This window comes from Eumetopias jubatus, unplaced genomic scaffold (genome assembly GCF_037043125.1).
Source record: "Eumetopias jubatus isolate StellerSeaLion01/CBP00866 unplaced genomic scaffold, mEumJub1_p1.0 scaffold_8, whole genome shotgun sequence".
NCBI classification, from domain to species: Eukaryota; Metazoa; Chordata; class Mammalia; order Carnivora; family Otariidae; genus Eumetopias; species Eumetopias jubatus.
The window spans coordinates 62576822-62600012 of NW_028274814.1; the positions used below are offsets into that span (position 1 = coordinate 62576822).

Consider the following 23191-nt stretch of genomic DNA (forward strand, 5'->3'; position numbering starts at 1 on the left):
TTTTAAAGATTTTATTTATTTATTTGACAAAGTGAGAGAGAGAGAGCACAAGTAGGGGGAGAGGCAGAGAGAGAGGGAGAAGCAGACCCCCCGCTGAGCAGGGAACCTGATGTGGGACTCGATCCCAGGACCCTGGGATCGTGACCTGAGCCGAAGGCAGATGCATAACCAACTGAGCCACCCAGGCACCCCCAAAGAAACTCTTGAAGAGGTGTTCTAAGAAAGCAACGTATTCAAGAGCAGCATATAGGAACACATGGTGAATCACACCCTGACATGGCAACACAAAAATCGGAGGGAGAAAAGAGGCTCAACAAGAAATACATTAAAAACCCAAAAGATGGGGAGCCTGGGTGGCTCAGTTGGTTGGGCGTCTGCCTTCGGCTCAGGTCATGATCCTGGAGTCCCAGGATTGAGTCCCCCATCGGGCTCCCTGCTCAGCGGGGAGTCTGTTTCTCCCTCTGACCCTTCCCCCTCTCATGCTCTCTCTCTCATTCTCTCTCTCTCTCAAATGAATAAAAAATCTTAAAAAAAAAAAAAAAGAGGCAGCAAGGAGAGGTCAGCCCTCATCTGCCCCACAGCAGTATCTCCATCTCCTGGTTTTTTTAGCAGATTGTTTTTCAAATGCTGATCTTCTGTAACTGTGGACCAAACTGAGGTCACGTATCTTAGATGTTGTCCCATGAGTAGGATGATGTAAGTTATGGGCTCTTTCAGTCCGCACGTCAGGTGATCATTACCGTTCTCAGTTTAAGAATAGGAGAACCAAGTGATTTTACAGGGTCATGAACACAGGGTTGGGAGGCCTGCCAAAATTTCTCAGGATTCAGCCTTTGGAATTTCTGGAGGAACTGTGAAACCTTTTACGATTATAAATCTAATTACTTTAAATAAAAATGTACAGACCCTTCCAGGACTACTAACCCACTTCTGGTAGCTCAGTCTACATTAAATTATGATGAAAGACTTAGTAAACTGTATCCAGAATCTTAATAGATCCTTGAAAATTCCAGGCTTCATTCTCCAAATATGGAATAAATGCTATAATTAAAGCATCATAAAACTACTTTCCAAACTTAAAAAAAAATGCTAAGAATTCACAGCTACAGTAACGGGGAATTTATTCACTAAACCAGTGGGCATGAAATAATCATTTATCTCCTTTAAATTCATGGAGCTAGGTTTTAGACTATATCAATTTTAAAAACATATATTATTCCTAGCCTCTTAGAAACAAAAACACAAAGAGAGATAGTCACTTATATAAAATACTGAAACCAATTATTAACATTTTTGTTAATAATAAATAAAATTTTATTTGAGTTTCTTGCTAAAATGATAAATCTGGATGCCTAGAATTACATGTCCAATTCAATTAAAAATAGAAATAGAGTTAGAATTCAATCTCAGCTTGCCTGCTCTGAAATCCTGAAGTGAAGGTAAAATGAAATCAGGGTCAATACTAAATGAGAAAATGCATATGAAAGAGGTTTTGTCAACCTCAAAGCACTCCACAATTGTTAGATATCACCACAAATACATTTAATGGAAATGAACACATGTAACTAATATGTTCAATAGTATCATTAACTCAAAAGAAATAAATTAGATCAATAGCATTTCAGAATATTTCCACAGTGATTTGGAACAAAGAGCGTAAGAAGTTAAACAGAGATGCACAATTAGGTATTTGTCACTTCACTTCCATTATGCAACATACCTGCAAAATCTCAATGATCTTCAGTTTGGTGTCCATCACGGTCACATCTTCATGCTCTACGGGGCTCCCCTGCTTGCTGGGGTGGATGCTGGGCGGAACGTCGGGCACACTCATGGGGAAGATAGAGCCTCTACTGAGTACCATTTGGGTCATCATCTCTCCCACCCCGTGGATGGTTCTCATGACATTGTTTCCTGGCACAAGAAAAGTCTTTAAGTCAACACACATGACACCTGGAGAAACAGGTGTACTATCCAGTTGGTCAGAACCAGACTGCAAGCATGACAGCAAAAGTACTAAGATAGGAAAGAATAGCACCAGCACTGCTCTGGCTCTTTCTTTACAAAGCTCAGATACTGCAGACACATTTCAAAATGGCAGATTTTAAAATTTTTTAATTAAAAAAAAGTTTAAAAAACTTTTCTCAGAAAATGTTTTCCAATGATGTACCACAGTGAGTTTTCCAATGATGTACCACAGTGAGTGCAATGATGTACCACAGAGGTAGCTCTGGTAACACCCAAGTCAGGTCCTTCTGGAATGCAGGAAGCCCTACCAACTCTCACACCAATAGTCCCTAACTTTTACAAAAATGCAAATGAACTCTACGATAAATGAGCTGCAAGTGAGGATACAGGCATTACATGAAAACATGGAAGTGGTGACGAGCATCCTAATCCTACCCTCAAATCAAGGACTTCATGGCTTTGCTTTCATGATGCTTGTGAAAAGAGCTTGTGGGCGCCTTGCTATGACTTCATTTTAAGAAAAAGAAAGTTTTATCTGGGAGAGAAGCATGTGTTTGCCAATACACTTCCCATTCCTTCATCCAGTTGGAATAAAAAATCATTATTCAAAATCCACAAAACGAATGATGTTTGAGGTAATTATGAAAATACATTAGTGACAAACATGATCATTTTCAAAAAGGGAGCACTCCCCTTCTATGTCTTCTTGAGTTTTGGGGGGTTTTTTTAGAAGGTAAATTCCCTAATCTTTTTTTTATTATGTTTAATTAGCCAGCATATAGTACATCATTGGTTTTTGATGTAGTGTTCAACAATCCATTAGTTGTGTATAACATCCAGTGCTCATCACCACACGTGCCCTCCTTAATACCCATCACCTGGTTACCCCCTCCCCCCACTCCCCTCCCCTCTGTAACCCTTAGTTTGTTTCCTGGAGTCCAGAGTCTTTCATGGTTTGTCTCCCTCTCTGGTTTGACTTCTCATTCATTTGTTCTCCAATAAAACTGCACATACATTCATTCCTTCCACTGACCACGAGCAGCTGTACCAAAGGATCCTCCTGACACTGCTCCAATTTATGTTCTCTGGCCTGACTGTTGTTTCTCACTTCTAAATTCCCTCAACAAGCAGCAAGGATTCAAAAGAACAATTGTCTACTTTTCTTTCGGAACAGTGGTCTTTGCTTGTGTATGTTCATGGAGCTTTGCCTCAAGCAAAGGCCTAAGAATCTGGCAAATAATTTTCCTTCCCCTGAATGTCTCAGGGTGTAAACCAAGAGAAAGGGAAATGGAAATAAGATGGGATGAGATAAAACTCTCGGCTCTAAGTGAAGAGTATAAACTGTAGGGATACTACAGGATCAAAAGGCAAACAAAGAAAAGGAAAATATTGAAAGGATGACTCAAAAAAATCTTGATGGTCTTGCACAGACCAAACCACAATTATTATCAAGCCACCAGTAATCACTGTGAAAAGTGAAATGCCTTTTAAAACTTATTCTTATCCATATAGGAAATTCGTATACATAAAAGAGGGTGGTGCTCAAATAGTACATTTTGGAGTAGGCAGAGAAGTAACATTTTTTTCCTAGAGTGGCATCTTCAAGGCAGAAATTAACTGGTTTACCTTCTGAGAGTCTATGAACTTTATTTGACTGCTGTTGGCATAAACCAAAAAAGGGGGAAAAGAAAAAATGTATATGAAAGGTAATTTCCAAGTTTAGACAAGATTGAGATAAAGGATTTGAGAGAGTCCTATTTTCTAGGAGAACAACCTTGAGGCAGAATGCTTCATTTTCTGCGGTTCCTAAGCAATCACCGCAATTGACTACTTCCAAATCCCTCCACTGTTCGCTATACGTGGATTGCAGGGATGCACTTCTGGTGGTTGGCAATGGTTTTAGGTCACCAATGTTTAACCAGTACATTTATACGAATCTTGATTCAAGTATGTATATGTGTTAGCCTCCAAGAGATGCTTTCTCACCACTAACACAGAACAGGCTCCTTTATTATTCCTACCCCTGATTCATACAGAAATCCTTGGCACCCACAGTGTCTGCATCTTATTTAGATTTGCATGGAAAATAATCATTTAATCCAAATGATTATTACACAGAAATTTAGCCCAGACAATTATTTTCCCCAAATATAGATCCTGTCACCAAGAAATTAAAATCTAGAGGCCAGAACCATAATAATATGTAACACATGTTGTCAATGACATGGGGGGTTCATTCCCGTTCTACCACATCCTTAGATGCCTGTGGCACGTGGTCACCACAAAACTCTCCTGACATCTCCATGTATGGCCAATTTTTTAATTTGAGAGGTCTCAAGTTAAAAGATGCTATATTTTCTGGAGTTGCTTGGTGGTGATGAGAAGTGCTTAAATTGTGAACTATCACAGCTTGGAAAACATAAGTCAAATGCCACATAAATCACAAACAGGCAAGGCTCCCAACTATCCATTTCTCCAGAGAAAAATTTCTGATTCTAGACTGTTGAGATAAGTCAGAGGCCATCAGTTTTTAACACTGCCAAAGAAGAAATCCTACCATTTCTCCTCTCAATCATAATTAGTTAACACTACTAAAAAGGCTACTGTATTACCATAAAAATCCTCTCGACAGACTAACCCCTAAAAAAATCAGCTTTTCTATGTCTTTTTCATTAACCCAGCAGCCAGAATTTGGATTTATGTGTAAAGGGTGTTGAGAGAGTTTGAAAATTTGGGAGTCATCTTTGTTAAGCAAAAGTAAGAAAGAAGGAATAGCTTAGAAATAAAAGCAGATGGGCTTTTCAGGTTCTTTTATTACATGATTGTATGGATAGTTTTACTAATCCTAATTTCGTCAAGAGAAAAACCTGAAAGTAAACAGGTATACTAAATGCATAACAGGAATGATGGCCAGGAGTGGCTGAGAATACATAGTTTGTTTCTTTGTTTCTTTGATGGTTCCGATGAGTCAAGTTCCCACTAAAATTCCAGAGAAGATCCACATAACATGGAAGCTGAGCTGACCATGATTTAACTGTACCTATTCAGAAGTCATATTACTGCTTGTGAGCATTACTGCACTCAACAATCATTAACAGTTATGTGGATTTCTAGAAAGCACAAGAGATATAATAGACTCTTACTCGATTGAAATTTACCTTATGACTATTGGTATTTTATTTAATTTAAAGTCATCTTTATTTGTTATCTTTTTCTATTAGAAATACATAACACTAGAAACAATAATTTGAATTTTCCAGTTGTTTAGATTTCAAGTAGACATTTCTGGAACCTTCTCAGCATTTATAAGAGATCACAGAAATATTCAATTAGAAGAGTTTTGTGAATAATTGTTCACAGCAATTTAATTCTTCTGTGACTACTAAAGTCAGCTCAATGTGTTATAATAGAAGCCGAAGAATGGATAACCCAAAAATCATTCTTCCTTCCCTGAAATGTATTTTCATAGTTGGATTTGAAAAAAATGCATCTGCTGTTATAATAATTCATATGAAACAGTATGATGTTAAACCATAAAGACATGACTCAGGAAATCTTCCTACTTCCCATCCCTGCTTAGCAGCTCCTTATAAACCTCCACTTGCTGGAAGACGCCTACATTTTAGAACTGGAGTGGTTTTCTATTTTGAACATTCTCTGGAGCAGTGCTTCCTCCCAGTGGTTGAGGGTCTGTTTATAAAAAGACTTTTCTATATGCAAAACAAACAAAAACATTAACACAAGATCAAAGCCTTAATGAAGCTAGCGATACAAGCAGAGCAATGGGTACCACAGTTACCAGCCTGGATTAAATGGAAGATCAAGACGTAACACCCTAAGAAGACATAGATAACGAGCATTCCCAGTTCAAAGTTAGATCATGGGATTTTAGAGAGCTAGATAATCCAATCTCCATCGGGTTTTTAAACCTTGTGCTGGAAACTGCTGTTCTGCTTGGAGTTCTCTTAACCAGATGGTTACTTTACTTGCTTTCTCACTCCTTTATGATTTCTGGTACAATGTCACCTCCGCAGATGACCTCTTCTGGCCACCCTCTCTAAAGGAGGACTGCCATCACTCTGGACCCACGCACCTGCTTTACATTTCAGTCATGCCATTATTCACCATCTCACGTCATATTTTATATTTGTTTATGTGTTTATTGTATATTCCCCTCAAAAAAAAAAAAAAAACACATGAGCTCCATGAAAACTAAGATCCTGCCTAGTTTACTGCTTTGTCTCCAACACCTGGAATCGTGCCTGACACACAGTAGTCATTCAATAAATATTTGCTAGATTCATGCACTAATAAAAGAAAAAAGATTTGATAAATGAATTATTAAAAATGAGATTGACATTTTTATTAAAAAATTGGATCTTATTATACTAAAATATTCCATCTTTCATCAAGGTGAGTTTTTGCTTGCTCTCCTTTATATTTTCCCAAATTTTCTAAATTCAAAAAGCATATATAATTTCCATGTTACTTGAAAACTTATTCATTAAAAAGAAAAGAAAAAGTAATAAAAGAGATACCAGTGAGATAAGAGTAATCATGATCTGCCCTTATCAAGGGCAAATCACATCCCATGTACTTTGCTAGGCTACATAGACCCTCACGGTAGGGTGAGGGCTTATGGGACCCAGCCTGCTTTACTCAGCCAGAAAGTGGCAGAGCTTCAGATAGAGGTCAACAAATATCAACATGCAGCTTTTTTCCCTACACCATACTGCTTTGCTAATAGATCATCATCTTACAAATTTCCAAAGATTTTATACTAGAACTCAGAAAACCTACCAAATGCAGAAAGCAAAGATTCTCCTTTTTTAATAGTTTTTTTGTTTTTTATTATGTTATGTTAATCACCATACATTACAACATTAGTGTTTGATGTAGTGTTCCATGATTCATTGTTTGCATATAATAGTTTTGTTTTTTTTTTAAATAGGCTCCATGCCCAACATGGGGCTTATACTCACAACCACTCACAACCCTGTGATTAAAAGCTGCATGATCTACTGACTGAGCCAGCCAGGCGACCCTCAGAAAGCAAAGGTTCTAATTAAAACTGTGTATAAAAATGTGAAATTACTATTAATCATATAATGAATTTGGTCACATTATCCCCAAGCGAACTTATCCAACCAGTTTTTATTATTTATGATGGGCTGCACACTATTCGGAGCATTTTATTTGCATTGCACAATTTAATTTTAAGGGCAGCTCTTGCTCAGAAAGTAGTATTAAATAACCAGTGTTCATCTGGGACAGTGGGGGTGGGAGGACATAGGAAAACATAAAACATATCCATAAAAATTTTAAGAAAAAATACAAGGCAGTTGAGATAGTTATAGTATAGCAGGGGCAGTGTGAAGATTGCTTTGGAAATTTTTTTTTAATTTAGAGAGAGAAAGAGTGCACACAAGCAGGGGGAGGGACAGAGGGAGAGGAAGAGAGAGAATCTCAAGCAGACTCCACACTAAGCACCAGAGCCCAACGTGGGGCTCAATTGCATGACCCTGAGATCATGACCTGAGCTGAAATCAAGAGTCGGATGCTTAACCAACTGAGCCACCCAGGCGCCCCTAAAAATTTTTTTTTATTTAATTTTGTAAATCATTTTAGGGTGAGGAGAGAGAAGGGCAGCTTCACTGAAGAGACACAGTTTTGAACTAGGCTTTGAATGCAGTTGAAGATTTAGATTAGCATGATCTTTCTCAAATTATTTCACCATCCTGTGTACACACTCTTAATCTAACAAAATATGTTCCAAGTCCTGTGAGAATAAGATTATATAATATGTGCAAAAAAGTCATGACGAATAAAAAAAAAGTATCATATAATTGTAATGTATTTACCTCAAAATGAAAAGTGGAGGATATATGCGTGCTTTTACTACATCTCTGAAAAAAAACTGTTCTCCATTTCATCATGTTCTATTAGAGTGGCCACCATCCTACTAAGGAATGTGTGGTTACATCACAGCTCATTATCTCTTACACGCTGGATTGACTGACACACAATATCATTTCAAAAAGGAGAAGTCTTTCAGAGAAGTGGTTTATAAAGAATACTCAGTAGACAAAACAGACCATATGACACCTAATTTTCTTTATTCTAAATAAATACTCTTTGAATACAGTATGTTGATAACCCATTTACACATTCCAACTTTCCAAAACCTTAGAATTAGAACAAAGTAAAACCTATTGAACATATGTTACCAAAATATAGTAATGTTATCATCCATCTTTTTTTGAATATCAAGTAGACTGCTTAAAAGAAAATTATTTCCCATCCCACCCACACCCTAAAGAAGTGTTATTCAAAGGATGAATTTAAAAAGCACTTCATACAAAACAGTGGTTGAGTTCTACATCCTACTTTGGATTTCATCACTGTCAAATACTGACAAAGGCATTTCAATATTCCAAACCTCAAGATTTTAATTTGCAAAGCTGACTTTAATTCTTAACAGCTGGTAATCTAAGTAATAAATGAATTTACATACTGTTTTACAATTGAGATACAATTTAGATACAATGAAATGCACAGATCTTACATGAAAGGTTTCAGCAGTTCCGCTGAAGAAGGACACACACCCATATAAACCACATGTCGTCCAGATACCAAACATTTCCATTACCCCAGAAGCTCCTTTGTGCCTTTGTCCAGGTCCTCTCCTCTACCTTCCCCCTCACCACCACCACCAAGAGCAACTACTGTTCTGATTCATCATCACACAATAGACACGTGCACTGAATTATGTACAGTTTCATAGGTATGATTTTAGTTAAATGATCATAACCAAAGAGTAGCAGTACATCAATCATTGTTAAAGTGCAGAAGGGCCTCTAGTTCCTTGCTGCTCTACCACTGCCTCAACCAGATAAGTATTTTCGTTGAAAACTGGGTAAGTCAGAAATAGCCTGTTTCTTAAATGTGAAGGTAGCATGAAACAAGAAAGGATAACTAATATAATGACTGATTCCCTCAAATCCCCAAACTACATCAACAGGTTGAAAACAGGATAAAATCAAAACATAAAATGCACTGTACATAGGGCCCAATAAAACCAACTGAAGTATATGATGGAAAAATGTGATATAACCGAGCACAAATTCAACTTCAGTTCTGTTCAGGTTCCATGGGGACCTATACTGTGTCATTGTTACCAAAAACACTCAGGTCGCCTAGACTGCATTACAAAAGTAAAATGTTAAGAATGAATGAGAAAAATAACTGTCCTTGCCTCTGTGCTGGTCAGACCAATGATCAGTGACATCTGAATCCTAAGACGAATAGTTAAAGAAATAACCCAGAGAGGAGGGGATGCACAGGTGACACCCTGGTCATTTTCAAACATGGAGGGAACGGACACGTGGAAGTGATGTTCGATTTCAATGTGGCTCCAGGGAACAAAAGTAGGACTGCTAATTGGAAGTTAGAGGGAAGTTAGGATAATCTAACAAAACAGATCTAATATAACAAAAGAGACCTAATAATTGGAGCTCTTGGAAATAAGAAAGACCTGCCTTTTGCAGCAACAAAATTTTGGTCGCTCTGATGTTCAAGGAGATCCCAGACGACCATTTGTAATAGGTGTTGTATGAAGATTTGAAGTTTGTATATTGTGTAGATGATTTCAACAGTCCCTTTATATACTAACATTCTATAAATTTATGTTCAGGTTTCAACAATGTACCTTATTGGAGGTCACCAGTGGACTCTCTTCAGCAGAAATTGAGAGAACTGGGGAACCTAATCCCCAGTGTATTAACACCTTGAAGCATCAGATTCTGAGGTTCAAACAGTATTTATAAAGAGAGAAAGTATTTGGAGTAGAGAGGAGGTAAGGACAACATGGCCCTCCTCAGTCATTCTCAATATTTGTGAGGTCATCCTTGGGTACTGATTCTGTCCTATTAACTCAATATGGTAATGGTAGTACCTCTTCCTGGGTGCCAGGGACCATTCATATTACTCCTAGAGTCACTCTAGAGCTTAAAGAACAAGAATAAATCCCACACTAAACTGTGGAAGGTGCTCCACCCACTGTGTGACTGATACCTTTGGGAAACCAAAAGGCAAAAAACTACACATGATGCCTTTGTTTCTGACAAATCCCACAGAAACACGGACAAACACAGAATCAGTCTCTACTAGTCAATCAATTATGAAGTCTAACAAAAATAATTTTATGTATTATAACTTTATGTGAGTAACATCTGACTGAGAGAACCAAAAGGAAGAGGTACTTCGTGACTTAGTGTACTATGTAAATTATGCATGCATCATACCCATTAAGTCCTTGTGAAATTTATTAACTTACACAATTAGCAAGTGAATATTTCAATCATATTACTCTATGAAGGTGGGGCATCAGAGATCACTGGAAAGGTATAACATTAATCACTAAAACTGCTCAAATAAAATTGCAGGAACAAAATACCAGGAAATATTTTAACATGAACTGGCATTTGTCATGTTCTCTCTCCTTCGTTGCAAGTTTGGAAAGTGAAACTAGAAGTTCATAAGTAATAAAAGAAAAACAATCCTATATGTGGAATGTCATGGTCCAGAAAATATTTTTAATATTCAAACACTTACATATTTATATAAAACACATAATTTACATACATTCATTAAATGCATTTCACTCAATATTTTTCAAGGCCTAGTATGTAAATAATAGTATATTATGCATGGTACAAGTCAGCTTATAGAATCAGAAAGAAAATCTGTTTTCATAGTTTTTCTCCCCACTTTGCTTCTCTCGGTCAATAAATCTGAAACTTTATTATGGAATTATCCAGATAGTAAACCTAAGAGTCATGGAGGCTTTTGTAAGTCTACTAGAAAAAAAACAGACTTATAAAACATAATTACAAAATTAAGAAAAGAAAGACACAAATATATATTTGGAATATTAGGACCTCTAAATACTTTTGCCCTCCAAATACATGCATATTTATGTAAGGCTTGGCACTTACATACATTCATCCTAATGATAAGTGAGTTATGAAAGTATACATGAGATACAGAAATGTGTCTAAGAAGATAAAACTGTTTAGAATTACTGGGGAAACAGATAGAGACATCTGATGCATATTATGAAGACCCTTGGGCATCAACTTAAAGAACTGAGTTATTCTCCAGAGAAGATGAGAGCTAGTAAAAGAGATAGAGTATGTGATTTAGAAGGATCCTTATCTTGGAATGTGAGAAACGGACTCAGGGAGACCAGTCAGAAATTTATTGCAGCAAGTGAAGAGGAATATTCAGCTTCAAGAGATATTTAAGGGGTAAAACTTTTAAAGACTTGTGATTGAAACTTTGTTTCTGAGACAAGCCAACTATTCAAGAAGAGATGATATTGGTTTAAAAAAGCTTTTTTGATCTGACCTGTAATCGCTTCAAGTAAAATCAAAACTCTTTAGTAAACACCTACTGTTTAGTACTAAACTTTCTTGGACACTAAACTTAGAAAAAGTAGAAAACAGCATCCCTGCAGATGAAGAAATCATCTAGATAGAAAGTAGTATAATAATAGTAGAAAAAACATCAACTATAGGGCTGTGAGGTTTTTTTTAAAGAAGTGGAGAAAAAGGAAAAGAAATCTGAATTCAAAATTTGGCTTGGCAAGCTACAAGCTGCATGATCTTGGGCAATTTCCTGGACAAAATAATGACCATAATATGTAATTGCTGGAGTGCAATAAGGTTTAAAAGTAAAAGTGTGTGGGACACCTGGGTGGCTCAGTCAGTTAAGTGTCTGCCTTCAGCTCAGGTCATGATCCCAGGGTCCTGGGATCGAGTCCCGGATCGGGCTCCTTCCTTGGTGGGGAGCTTGCTTCTCCCTCTGCCTGCTGCTCCCCCCTGCTTGTGCTCTCTCTCTCTCCCTCTCTCTCTGACAAATAAATAAATAAAATCTTTAAAAAAAGTAAAAGCATGCAGGGGCGCCCGGGTGGCTCAGTCGGTTAAGCGTCTGCCTTCGGCCCGGGTCATGCTCCCAGGGTCCTGGGATCGAGTCCCGCATCGGGCTCCCTGCTCGGCAGGGAGCCTGCTTCCCCCTCTCTCTCCCTCTGCTTGTGCTCTCTCTGTCAAATAAAATAAAATCTTAAAAAAAATAAAAAAAATAAAAAATAAAAAAATAAAAAAAGTAAAAGTATGCAGAAGATTTCTAGGTGTGTTAGGTGTTGAATATAAATAATAGATACCCTATTATAGTAATCTTTTGCCAATATGTGGCCCGGCACATGGTAGAAAGTCAGTATAAAGTAGACATATTACATAGTTATTCTCTACCTATTTTTAGACATGCATATGAGTTGTAAAAGGAACATGATCTAACATAGATCCTGTGTTTGAAACTTTCTGGATATTTGAAGAGAGATTAAGCCCAAAGGGGGATGAAGTCCTTTTAGGCTTTATTGATAACTAAGAGGAAACTGGACAGTTACACAGGCATTTTTTCTAAAACCTACAAAAGCTTAAAGCTGGAAGGGGGGGCGGGGAACGGATGTGTTAAGCCAGAAAGAACTCAGAGGAACAGTCAGCATAGCGCAAAGCTGTGGGAGAACCAGACTCAGAAGATCAGAATGTCACAGAAATTCTTCCTTCATATCTGAAGAAGAGGATTCCAGAAAAGACTTGCTTCCCAGAACAGGTTTCTGATACCACTGATTCTGGGGCATTTGGAAATAGGCAGCTTCTAGAAAATTTTCATATCTAGAACTTTCTTGTGCATTTAAATGTCTTAATGTTTTTACTTTTCTCCCTAATCTCTATTTCCTATAAGATTATAATCATTTTTATTTTTCTTCCTAATCTGTATTTCCTATGAGATCTTAATCTTGACCTACAGTTTTTCCCATCATGGTATTTTTCTGGAAGATACCTATGGTGAATGCTGTGATAGTCAATGCGCAGATTCCCTTTCAGGGATGAGGGACAATATACTGCCTCACCTGCTGGGAGCTACTCAGAGAACAGCTCTCAAATGTCAGCCCTGTGTGGGGACTGACTATTCTGAAGAGAGCAGCCTCAAGCAAGGCCATACACCCATTGAAGGGCAGCCCAGGGAGGCATAAAGGCTCAGCCCCCACCCTTACTCCAATGGGAGACAACTCTGAAAGGACATCCCAACTGCAGACATCTCCCCTCACCCCAGAGTTTTCCACTAGGTCTGCATCACAACCTGATTTCTCCCTTTGCCCAGTCCTGCTTCTTTCCCTTGTTCCACTGGTGTTGATCCTAAGAGTAACCTAATAAACCTCCTTCATGCTAATCTCTGACTCAGGTTCTGCTTCCTGGGGAACACAACTTGCAATAAATAACTCCAGAGATTCGGGGACATTGGCATCATTGTTACTGCCATTGCTGTTCTTATTTAAAAATCAGTGGAAGATGGGCACCTGGGAGGCTCAGTTGGTTGAGCATCCAACTGTTGATTTCAGCTCAGGTCATGATCTCAGGGTTCTGGGACAGAGCCCTGCATTGGGCTCCATGCTCAGCAGGGAGTCTGCTTGAGGGTTCTCTCTCCCTCTACCCCTCTTCTCTCTCTTTCTCTCTTTCTATCTCTCAAGTAAATAAATAAATCTTTTTAAAAAATCAGTGCAAGAATCTCAAGGTATTATAAGAACATGCTCATCTGGAAAGTACTCACATACACAAAGGAATAAGAGAAAACCTAGCGCTGTTAATAGGATTACATGCATGTCACTGCCTCTTCTTCGAGTCAAAAGCTTCCTTTACCAGAAGTACATGATTCTGATGGGAAGAAGGAGTAGGCAGAAGGAACAGCATACAGGAAGCAGGGAGGTGTGAGGAACAAGACACATACCGGAGATAAGACAGATGTGTTTGAAGTGAAGGGATACCACTGAAAGCAGAGATGAGGGAGGACAGGTCAAAGAATAAGACCATCCAAAGAAGAACCTTGAGAGGCAGAATAGGAAAAAATAAGTCCAGAAATCCCTGCAAGAGGTTTTCACATGAATGGTAATGGTGGTATCTTCTCCCTACAAGTAAACCTTGCTAATACTCCTGAGGACTGTGAATCCCCCGCAAACTTAAATCCTTTATAGAGACCTGGAAAGAGCTCAGTCAGATGAAAAATTAAAAGAAGATGAAGTAACATTTGAAAGAGTCTTTAAAATGAAAGCTGCCTTGTACCTTAGGTACCTGTTCTTCAGTTACGGTCATCATATTAAACCCTATTTCTTTTAATTGTCATCCCCACCTCCACATACATATGTCCTCAGCCTCACCTGTACCCAGGTAAATCCTTGCTTGCTTGCTTACTTGCTTGCTTGCTTTTTTTGTGATACACTCAATATTTTAAGTGAACAAAGGCGTCTGGTGTCAAGGCATTCTAGCTGGTGGCTTTACAAAGAGTGATCACAGCTATTAACCAGGAGACAAACACTTCATGGATATTGGCTAAAAGGAATGTTTTGCAACACACATTAAAAAGAACACCATTCAGTGAGTGATGAGAATTACATACTAATCTTCAAAGAATCACAGTTTGGGACTGAAAGAGACTGTAAAGATCAGTTAGACTAATCTAATTTTATAAAGGAAGAAACTATTTTCTGGCAGATATTTTGCCGGCAAATACTTTCTTCATTTCCCACCCATATAACAATATTAAAAAGTGTTTCTGCTCCACCTCCCATCTCAATTTCCCTTCTTTTTAACAGCAACTATGCTACCAGAAAAAGCATATTTCAAGGTGGATCATGTAAAGTCCCTGCCAGGACAAAAAAAAAAAAAAAAAGGTTAAACTGAAGAAATGGCCAGTTGTTTGCTGCGAGATAGAGAGTTAGCTTGCTCTTACTCTCTTCCCCAGATCTCCTGGGACAAGGGATGCTCCCAGACAGACATATATCCAAGTGCCTCTTACCACCCGCCCGCCCATTTTATCTCTTCCCTCCCCTGGGTGGACCCACAGGACACCAGTGCAGTTCCAATTCTTTCAGGGCATCGTGGTTATCTGTTTCTTATTCTCTAAAACCAAAGGCACTTCCAGCTCCAAACCTGAAGCCCCAAAGAAAGGGAATCCTAAAATTAAATGGAATTCTCCATTTGACTTTTTTCAACATTATAACACATATACACCAAACAAAGAGATTATCTGGTCACTGATTAGGAACTGGCCCACATTTCAGGGCTTGGCTATGGAAACTCCCAAGTTGTATAAAAAATAAAAAAAAAAAGTAAAATGATAGAAAATTACAAGAAACTATTCAGCTCTTTTTCGGTGTTCTGGTAGTTTTCTGATATATCGCATTTTCAAACTGTGGTGAGCTCAAAGCCGGGGAGACAATTGTGAAAAGAAATGACAGTCTTGGCCTAGATACCCTAACTAGGCCTACATCATACTCCAGGGTTAAGACTTTATTGCTCCATGTTGGAGGCTTCAATTTGAATCCCAGTTCCATTCAAATGACAGACAAGTGGAAAGACATTGACAGGATAACTAAATACTAAGTGAGACCCAAACCATCCCCAGACTGTGTCACATTCTGCATTCTGTCAAATGGGGGCGAGGATTTCTCTCACTACCCAGAGTTAACATGTTATGTTGTTCATCAGAAGAATGCAAGTCGTATTCACATTTGTTCCCAAATATTTGAATGACTCTCTAGGAGAGCAAAATATACCCACCCTGCTATAAAAAAGTGATCTTAATTATTAGTAGTATCAATCCTTGGATTGTATATCCTTCAGCAGGCATAAAGAAGAAGAAAAGTATAATTTTTTTTAAATAGAAGGTACTTTCAAAAGTGTATTTGAAAATATCTGACTTATCAGCCAGAGAAAGACAAATATATGATTTCATTCACATATGGAATTTAAAAACAAAACTGATGAACATAGGGGAAGGGAGGGAAAAATAAAATAAGATGAAATCAGAGAGGGAGACAAACCATGAGAGACTCAACTCTAGGAAACAAACTGAGGGTTGCTGGAGGGGAGGAGGTTGGGGGAGGGGGTAACTGGGTGATGGGCATTAGGAGGGCACTTGATGGAATGAGCACTGGGTGTTATATGCAACTGATGAATCTCTAAATTCTACCTCTGAAACTAATACACTACACATTAATTAAACTGAATTTAAATAAAAAATTTTTTAAAAAAAGAAAATATCTGACTTATCAGCCAGCATATGCATTGGCTTTTCACTTCTATACGTGACAAAGAAGAGCCCTGCTTGACATAATCCTAAAAGATCTACCCAAAAGATCAATTACACTGAATGGTGCCTGTGCATTCTAAATCACTGAGAGCAAATGATAGGTATTAGGCAAAGCAAATTGACTCAACAGCATAGCCTGCTGGGAGTGAATACATTTGTTTGAAAACAGTATTTCTTTTCGTAAGTGAGTACATAGCCAATGAAAGGTATTGGATGAGTGGTTCCGAAGGTCAGGCCCTTCTATTTCACGATAGCACAGGACAGGGCAGCGCCAGCTCCCAGCGTCTCCATGTGAGTATGCCTGCATCATTTTCTGAACGGACCACCTCAAAGGCACAAAAATGAAAAGCTGCTTCTGAGCCTAGCAATTTCTGCAGAGCATGCCACCTGAAAGCCACAGTGAGGGTGAGCAGTCACAGCCTGGGGGCTGGATTCAGACCCCCAACCAACTCTAGAATGAGGACAACTCACCGGGGCACAGAGTGGGCTGCACTGTTCCCAAGGACCCAGAAGAGGAAAACGTCTGGAATCACCACTTTCTAAGCCAGCCATCCCCAGAACCTCAAACACTAATCACTGACATCGAAACCTACAGGATTTCTGAGAAACACAAATCCATGTTGCAGGTGCACACCCTCCTTAAGGCAGGCACCACTGAGGCCTGCACAAAATGGAACTCCAGGAACTCTAAGCCCTTTCCTTCTGGACATGCCTCTTCTTCCGCTCCCCTGGGTCTGACCTGCCAAACAGCTACCAAACACATTTCTCTGAACGTCCAACCCCAACTGTGCTGGAGCAGAATTAGGTAAGTGGTAAACAGATCAGAAGGATAAACAAAGACCTGGTTCGATTGCACAAAATTTTCCAGACATGGTATGAGAAAAGAAGATTACTATCACTTACTTAAAGGTATTGGTTCATCTAGCAACAATGCTTACAAAATTACTTCCTATTTTTAAAAAATCGTGCTTTGCAAATGACTTCCAATTGAATAAGGTTTCACTAAAATAGGAAAATATAATCCAGATCACTTAAATATAAAAGAGCCAAGATGATGATACACTGGGTATTGCAACGTGGCCACACTGCTACGGCTCCCATGAGTTGTCCTTTCAAATAACAGCTCTTTTTCCCCCCAGGTACTTTCCGTAATCTGGGATTTCCTCTCTGGCATCAACCTCTGTCTCATCCTGTACCATAGGAATTTTTCCCAGGCCTGAAAAACCTGTCTCCACCTTTGGAGATTCCAGAAATGTGTTCTCTCTTGCTTCTTTTGTTAAGAATTTAGAGAGTCTAATAGAACCTTTGTTAGGAATTTATAGTCTAATAGAACTCAGCTATAATAACACACCTCCCAGGACAAAAGATAATGCTTGAAGTTTAAAGTGTCATCTTATATATAATAAATCATTTTCCTACTTGTCTAATTATTTAAGTCATTAACTTTTTGTTTTGAAACACTTTCAAATTTACGGGAAAAGTTGCTAGACTAATTCAAAGAACTCCTATAATACCTTCTGCCCCCTTTTATGAGATTCACAAATTCGGCTGTATTTGCATCCTCTCTCTGTCTCTCTCTCTCTCTCTCCCTCTACATACATAAATATATATCTTTCCTGTACTATTTAAGAGTTAGCTCCACACATCCTGACCTTTTAACTCTCAATTCTTCACCTTGTATTCGGTAAAAACAAGGACATCCTCTTACATAACCACAGTACAATTATAAAATTCAAGAAATCTGATCTACTAGCACAACCAAATATACAATCCATATTCAAATTTCACCTATTGGGCCAATAATATCTTCCATAGATGATACTTTTCCTGACCCAAAATCACATATCGTATCCAGTTGTCCTGTCTCTTTAATCTCCTTTAATTTGGAACAGTTTTTTAGCCTTTATCTTTCATGACATGGACATTTGGAAAAGTTCAAGCCAGTTATTCCATAAAATATCCTACAATTTGTACTTGTCTCATGATTCTTCACAATTAGCAGGAAATTCTGAATTTTTCTCAGGGATACTTCCTAGGTGATGTTATGTCCTTCTCAGTGCATCACACCTAGAGGCACATGACATTGCTTTGTCCCCATTTCCTTTTATTTTAAGCTCTCTATTTTATTTACTTAGCTTAAAAAATATCTATATGTAAGAGACTGAAACTGTATACTTTTTAAAAAAAATTATGAACCAAAATTCTAACCTCAGTTACAATTTTTCTAAAATATTAGCTCATTGGATACCTCATGGTATGTACTGCACTGTCTCTGTGGTTTTTCCACCCCTTTGTATATGAAGCTAAAGTAGAGTGTGTTGTTTCCTGCTTGGTCTTAGACTGATACACGACTTGAGTAGCACTTTCCATAGACCTCAACATCATTGTGGCTTTCCAGAAGCTGGGGATAACTAAGGCACCTCAACAGGCCCCAAACAGGGACGGCAAACGACAGCAGTCATTGGATGAAGAACATCAAGTTTACGTTACATGGCTCAATAGTGTTAGCAACATGATACACCCAAGCTTCATACCCTATAAAACTGTGATTTTATCTCCAGATTTTGCTGACAAATACAGATATGATAAACCTAGCTTTATGTCATCACCATTCCTCAATAAATTTGAAGGCTAGATAGAGAAAAAAAAAATATATATATATATTAGCTTATTGGACTAATAAATAATCAAGTGGTACAAATGATAGGAAGACTAATTTCTTATGCTTTAACTCTTAGCAATGCTGCTAACTAACAAGTGCATCTTGGGCAAGTTAATTAGTCTCCCTGAATATACTTTTCTATATCTGTACGTTAAAATAAAACTTTCTAAAAAGTTAATAATTAACACAAGTTAACATTAAATAAATGTTGAACATTAGTATAAGCAAAAATGATTCCTCGGGAAGGATTTCTAGAGGTGAGTGGAAGGAAGAAAGCCCAGCATAACAACATTTCTCAGAGGTATCTGTAATTCAATTACAATTGTTATCAAATCATGCTTAACAACAAACTATGTTTTCTCACAGTTTATATTATGTACCCAATCATAGGAATGTATAAAAAAATAATTTACTCCCCGATTTGCAGATATCAAGAGAAGGGATCTTGAAATTATGGTCCTTAAATTCAAATTAATTTCAATACACCAAAAACTAGGATAACAGAATTCTTGGGTATTTACTCGTAAGGGGATAGGCACATTCTTTCAGATTCCAAAAATCTAGCCAAAATCCACAAACCCCTTTCCACCAATTAGGAAAATCTATTTCCCCAAATCAACAGACACTGTTCTATTCAACATACCAGTCTCAAAAGGAAGAAACCTCTGAGTCTCAGTTCATGCAGTACATATATAGATATTTTCCTTCGATACATCATCAAGTTTCTTAGAGAATTATAATTGGCTCATAAAAACTATTATGAATCTATTTTAATACTGGAGTAAAAGTGTGGTGTTCCATATCTTAATAATGGAATAAAATATGATGTGTCATTGTTAAGCACAAATCGCACTACATGGGAGGTAATCCATGTAAAACCACTTAGCACATAAAGTACTCAATGAATATTAGCTACAGATAAAGTATATTTATATATGTCAACAAATAATTAAAATTACTAGTGTTACTTTTTGCTTGGCTTCCAAGATATGCCATTGTCCTGGGGTTCTTCTTTCCTCACTGGCAGCTCTATCCCAGTCTCTCATGCTGGCACTTCCTCTCATCTCATGGCTCAATGTTGGAGGGTCCCAGGATTCAATCTTTAGACCTCATTTCTCCCCAGTCAACAAGTACTCCCCAAGTGATCTTATTCAGTTTGATATTTTGAATGTGCTCTATACACTAATTCTCACATTTATAATTTCTACCCTGAGATTAACCTAAAGTTTCATTCATAAATCCAGCTGTCGACATAAGATCTCCACTTGGATGCCCAATAGGTTTTAAGCCTAATGTGCCCTAACAGAAATCCCGATTTTCCCTCCAACCCCCTCATCCACCAGTCCTTCCTACCTTGATGATAGTACCACATTCACCCAAATGTTAATTCAAACCTAGGAATAATCTCTTACTCTCCTCGTTCTCATTCCACATTCAAGTCCTATCAGTTAAGGCTGTAAAATTCCCAATTCGTCCACTTCTCCCCTACTTTACCACTATTCGCCTAGTTCATCACCATCACCCGATTCCCCAAAAGCCCCATAACTATGGTCTTTCTACCACTATGCCCACATCAGTATTCTCATTCTCTACTCAGCAGCCAAAATTATCATATCGTATCAATCCTTCTCAAATCCTTCCAAAAGTTGAGCATCAAACTCGGAACAAAATTCAAATTCACAGGTCCGCAAGGCTCTACAATCCAGGGTTCTCCGACCTTCTCTCCTATTATTCTCCCCCCTCTCACTTTACCTCAGCCAAAATGGCCTTCGGGCTACTCTTCCTACATGTCAAGTTTATTCTGCCTCAGGGCTTCCTTGACACATGTAGGTCTCTGCTCAAATGTCACACGTTGTTCAATCTATTCTGTCCACTCTCCATATTGTCCCACTTTATTTTTCTTCATAGCATTATCTGAATTTACAGTGTATATTCATTTGTTTATTATCTGTCTCCCTCAGTAGGGAGAAGGGAGGGACTCTGCCTCTGTATTTATTAACTGTCTGTCCTCCTTGTGGCTAAAGACTTTAACTTCTCTATTCCCAGTGAGTAGAACAGTGTCTGGCATGCAATAGTAACTCAATAAATTCTTGTTGAAAAAATTAAAAATGGTTCTCAAATTGTTGACAGAATGACTAAGAAGTCCAGAGATAATGGAGTCCATGAGAAAATATGAGAATTATAAATAACTTAAAAGAGTAAAAAATGTGTCTTATAAGGTAGACACGGACATGACAGAGAGAATGCAAACAAGATACTTGCAAATTTTTAGAGGAAAAGTAAGGCTTTCCCTTAGGGTAAAACTCTGAAAGCAGACTGTGAGCACTGAGACCAACAGACCAATAGTGAAGACCAATTTCTAACTTTTAAAGAATGATTTAGTTGAGAGTAAACTGGATATTATAAAAGCATCATACCAAGAAGCGTCCTTAATATCGACATCTCAACTCCTACGTACACTCTGGGACTGTTAAGAAGAGCCTCTCGCTGGTGAGATTCAGAAAACAGGAATAGGATAGACCACTGGCATGTCCCCTGCCATTTACCATTGTTGTACTTGGCTTTTCCTTTGCTTTCATTCAGATATTGTTCATAGACTTTAATTTTTATAAAATTTTAAATTTATATAAAAGATGCAAGAAGAGTACAAAACGCTTATATATCTTTTCATTTTTTTCTCCAGTTGCTTTCATAGCACCTCCCCCTACACACCACAACTCTCTCTGAACATACACTACATATTACAGTTTTATCAGGCTATGTCTTAGAGATCACCATTCCAGACATTTTCACCATGGAGAACTTAGGTTATCTTTTATTTACAGAATGTTTTCTTGGATTGTAATTTTAAATATAAGTTCTGTTCCACAGTTTTATTTTTCTTCTTCAGAGGAACTCCAATTATTCATATGATGGCTCTTCTTTGCCTTTCCCCCATTTCAACCACTTTCTCTCTGACTCTTTTTACTTGTTTCTTCATATCACTGACATTCTCAACATTGTTTTCCTGCCTTTATTCAATGGTGCATATTATACTTTCCTTCAAATCTAATTTAGTCTGTATATCTAAAAAGAATAAAGTCTACCATTTTATTCTATTTCTTTCCTGAGTCCAATAAACTTTCATTTCATCTCCTCCTGGTTTTTTTGGCCACTTCTAACCTTAGTTTTTTAATCTATCATTCAAGGTGGTTTTCATATCCCAATTTTTGTTTGAAGATATTTAATTAATTTTAGAGTCTCGTGTTACAATTTTCTTTTCTTTCATTGTTAGTTTTCAGAGGAGAATTTCCATCAAATGAAATGTTTTGATTCTCCATTCTATTTTGATCTTACAGTAGCTTCATATATAGGACTGATTTCATATCTGCATTTCTTGGACAAGGTTGACAATATGAGCTGGTTCACATAATTTTCAGTTCAAGAACACTCCCTTGTCGGAGTGGCAAAGTGCAATTTCTTTAAAGTCTAGCTCTTGGTGGATGGCAATGGAAAGGAATTATATACATTTCCTTTGATTTTTTTGTTTCTTTTATCTTGTGGTACTTAGGATTTCATCATCTTGCTTCTTTTTCCCTTCACCAACAAGATTCCAAAGGGTGACTCTCCCTCATCCCTAGGGATGAACATTAACCCACTTCATCTATAGAAGCATTGCTTTTCCACAGTTGCTACCTGCATACTGTTAAGCCCCTTCCTCTTTATTCAGTGCTCTTATCTACCTGGATTCTCTGTCAATATTTTCACACTTAGCATAGATTTTCTTTCTGAGGGAGATTTGCATACAATCCCTTCTTGTCTCTTCTGCACAGTTTTCCCAGAACCTTCTAACTGTCTGCAAAAGCTTGCAGTGAGAACCCGTGAGACAGCTCTCCTGCAAACTGATGCTACCTTTCTACTTATACCTGAAGTTTGTATTGTCCTCTGTCTTCTAGTTCTGCTAAAGGTGAGGGATTTATATGGTTAAATTTAGTCTGATTGATCTCTACAGATTTCTGGAAGATGTAGAAATTATTGAGATTTAGGCAGCAGCAATTAATTACTTCAGCTACCTGGAAGTTCCTCTTTATAATTCTTAACCAGATATTTCTTCCTTAAGTCTGAAATTACATTTCTGGTTTTACTTTTTTAACCCTGCAGTAGACACTACAGTGGACCCCCTGTGCTCTACACAGGTCCCTCTTCAAAGTTCAGGCACATTTCCTCCTAGTTGTGGAGCATCATAGTTGCTGACCTCCCATGATGCCTCTACTAAGAATGACCCTTGGCCAAAGGAAACTGCCTTACCCCAGGTTACACTCTCCACTCCACAATAAAGCCATCAATCAATGGTTGGCTGATACAAGAATACAA

General features: G+C 37.9%; 1 protein-coding gene across 1 annotated transcript in view; it reads right to left on the reverse strand.

Moving 5' to 3' along the window:
- ITPR2 (inositol 1,4,5-trisphosphate receptor type 2) overlaps nucleotides 1-23191 on the reverse strand; it is a 499992-nt gene that overhangs the window by 310409 nt on the left and 166392 nt on the right. The window contains exon 22 of the mRNA XM_028113213.2: nucleotides 1721-1914. Within this exon, the coding sequence (XP_027969014.1) occupies nucleotides 1721-1914 (194 nt within the window). The remainder of the gene's footprint in view (nucleotides 1-1720; nucleotides 1915-23191) is intronic.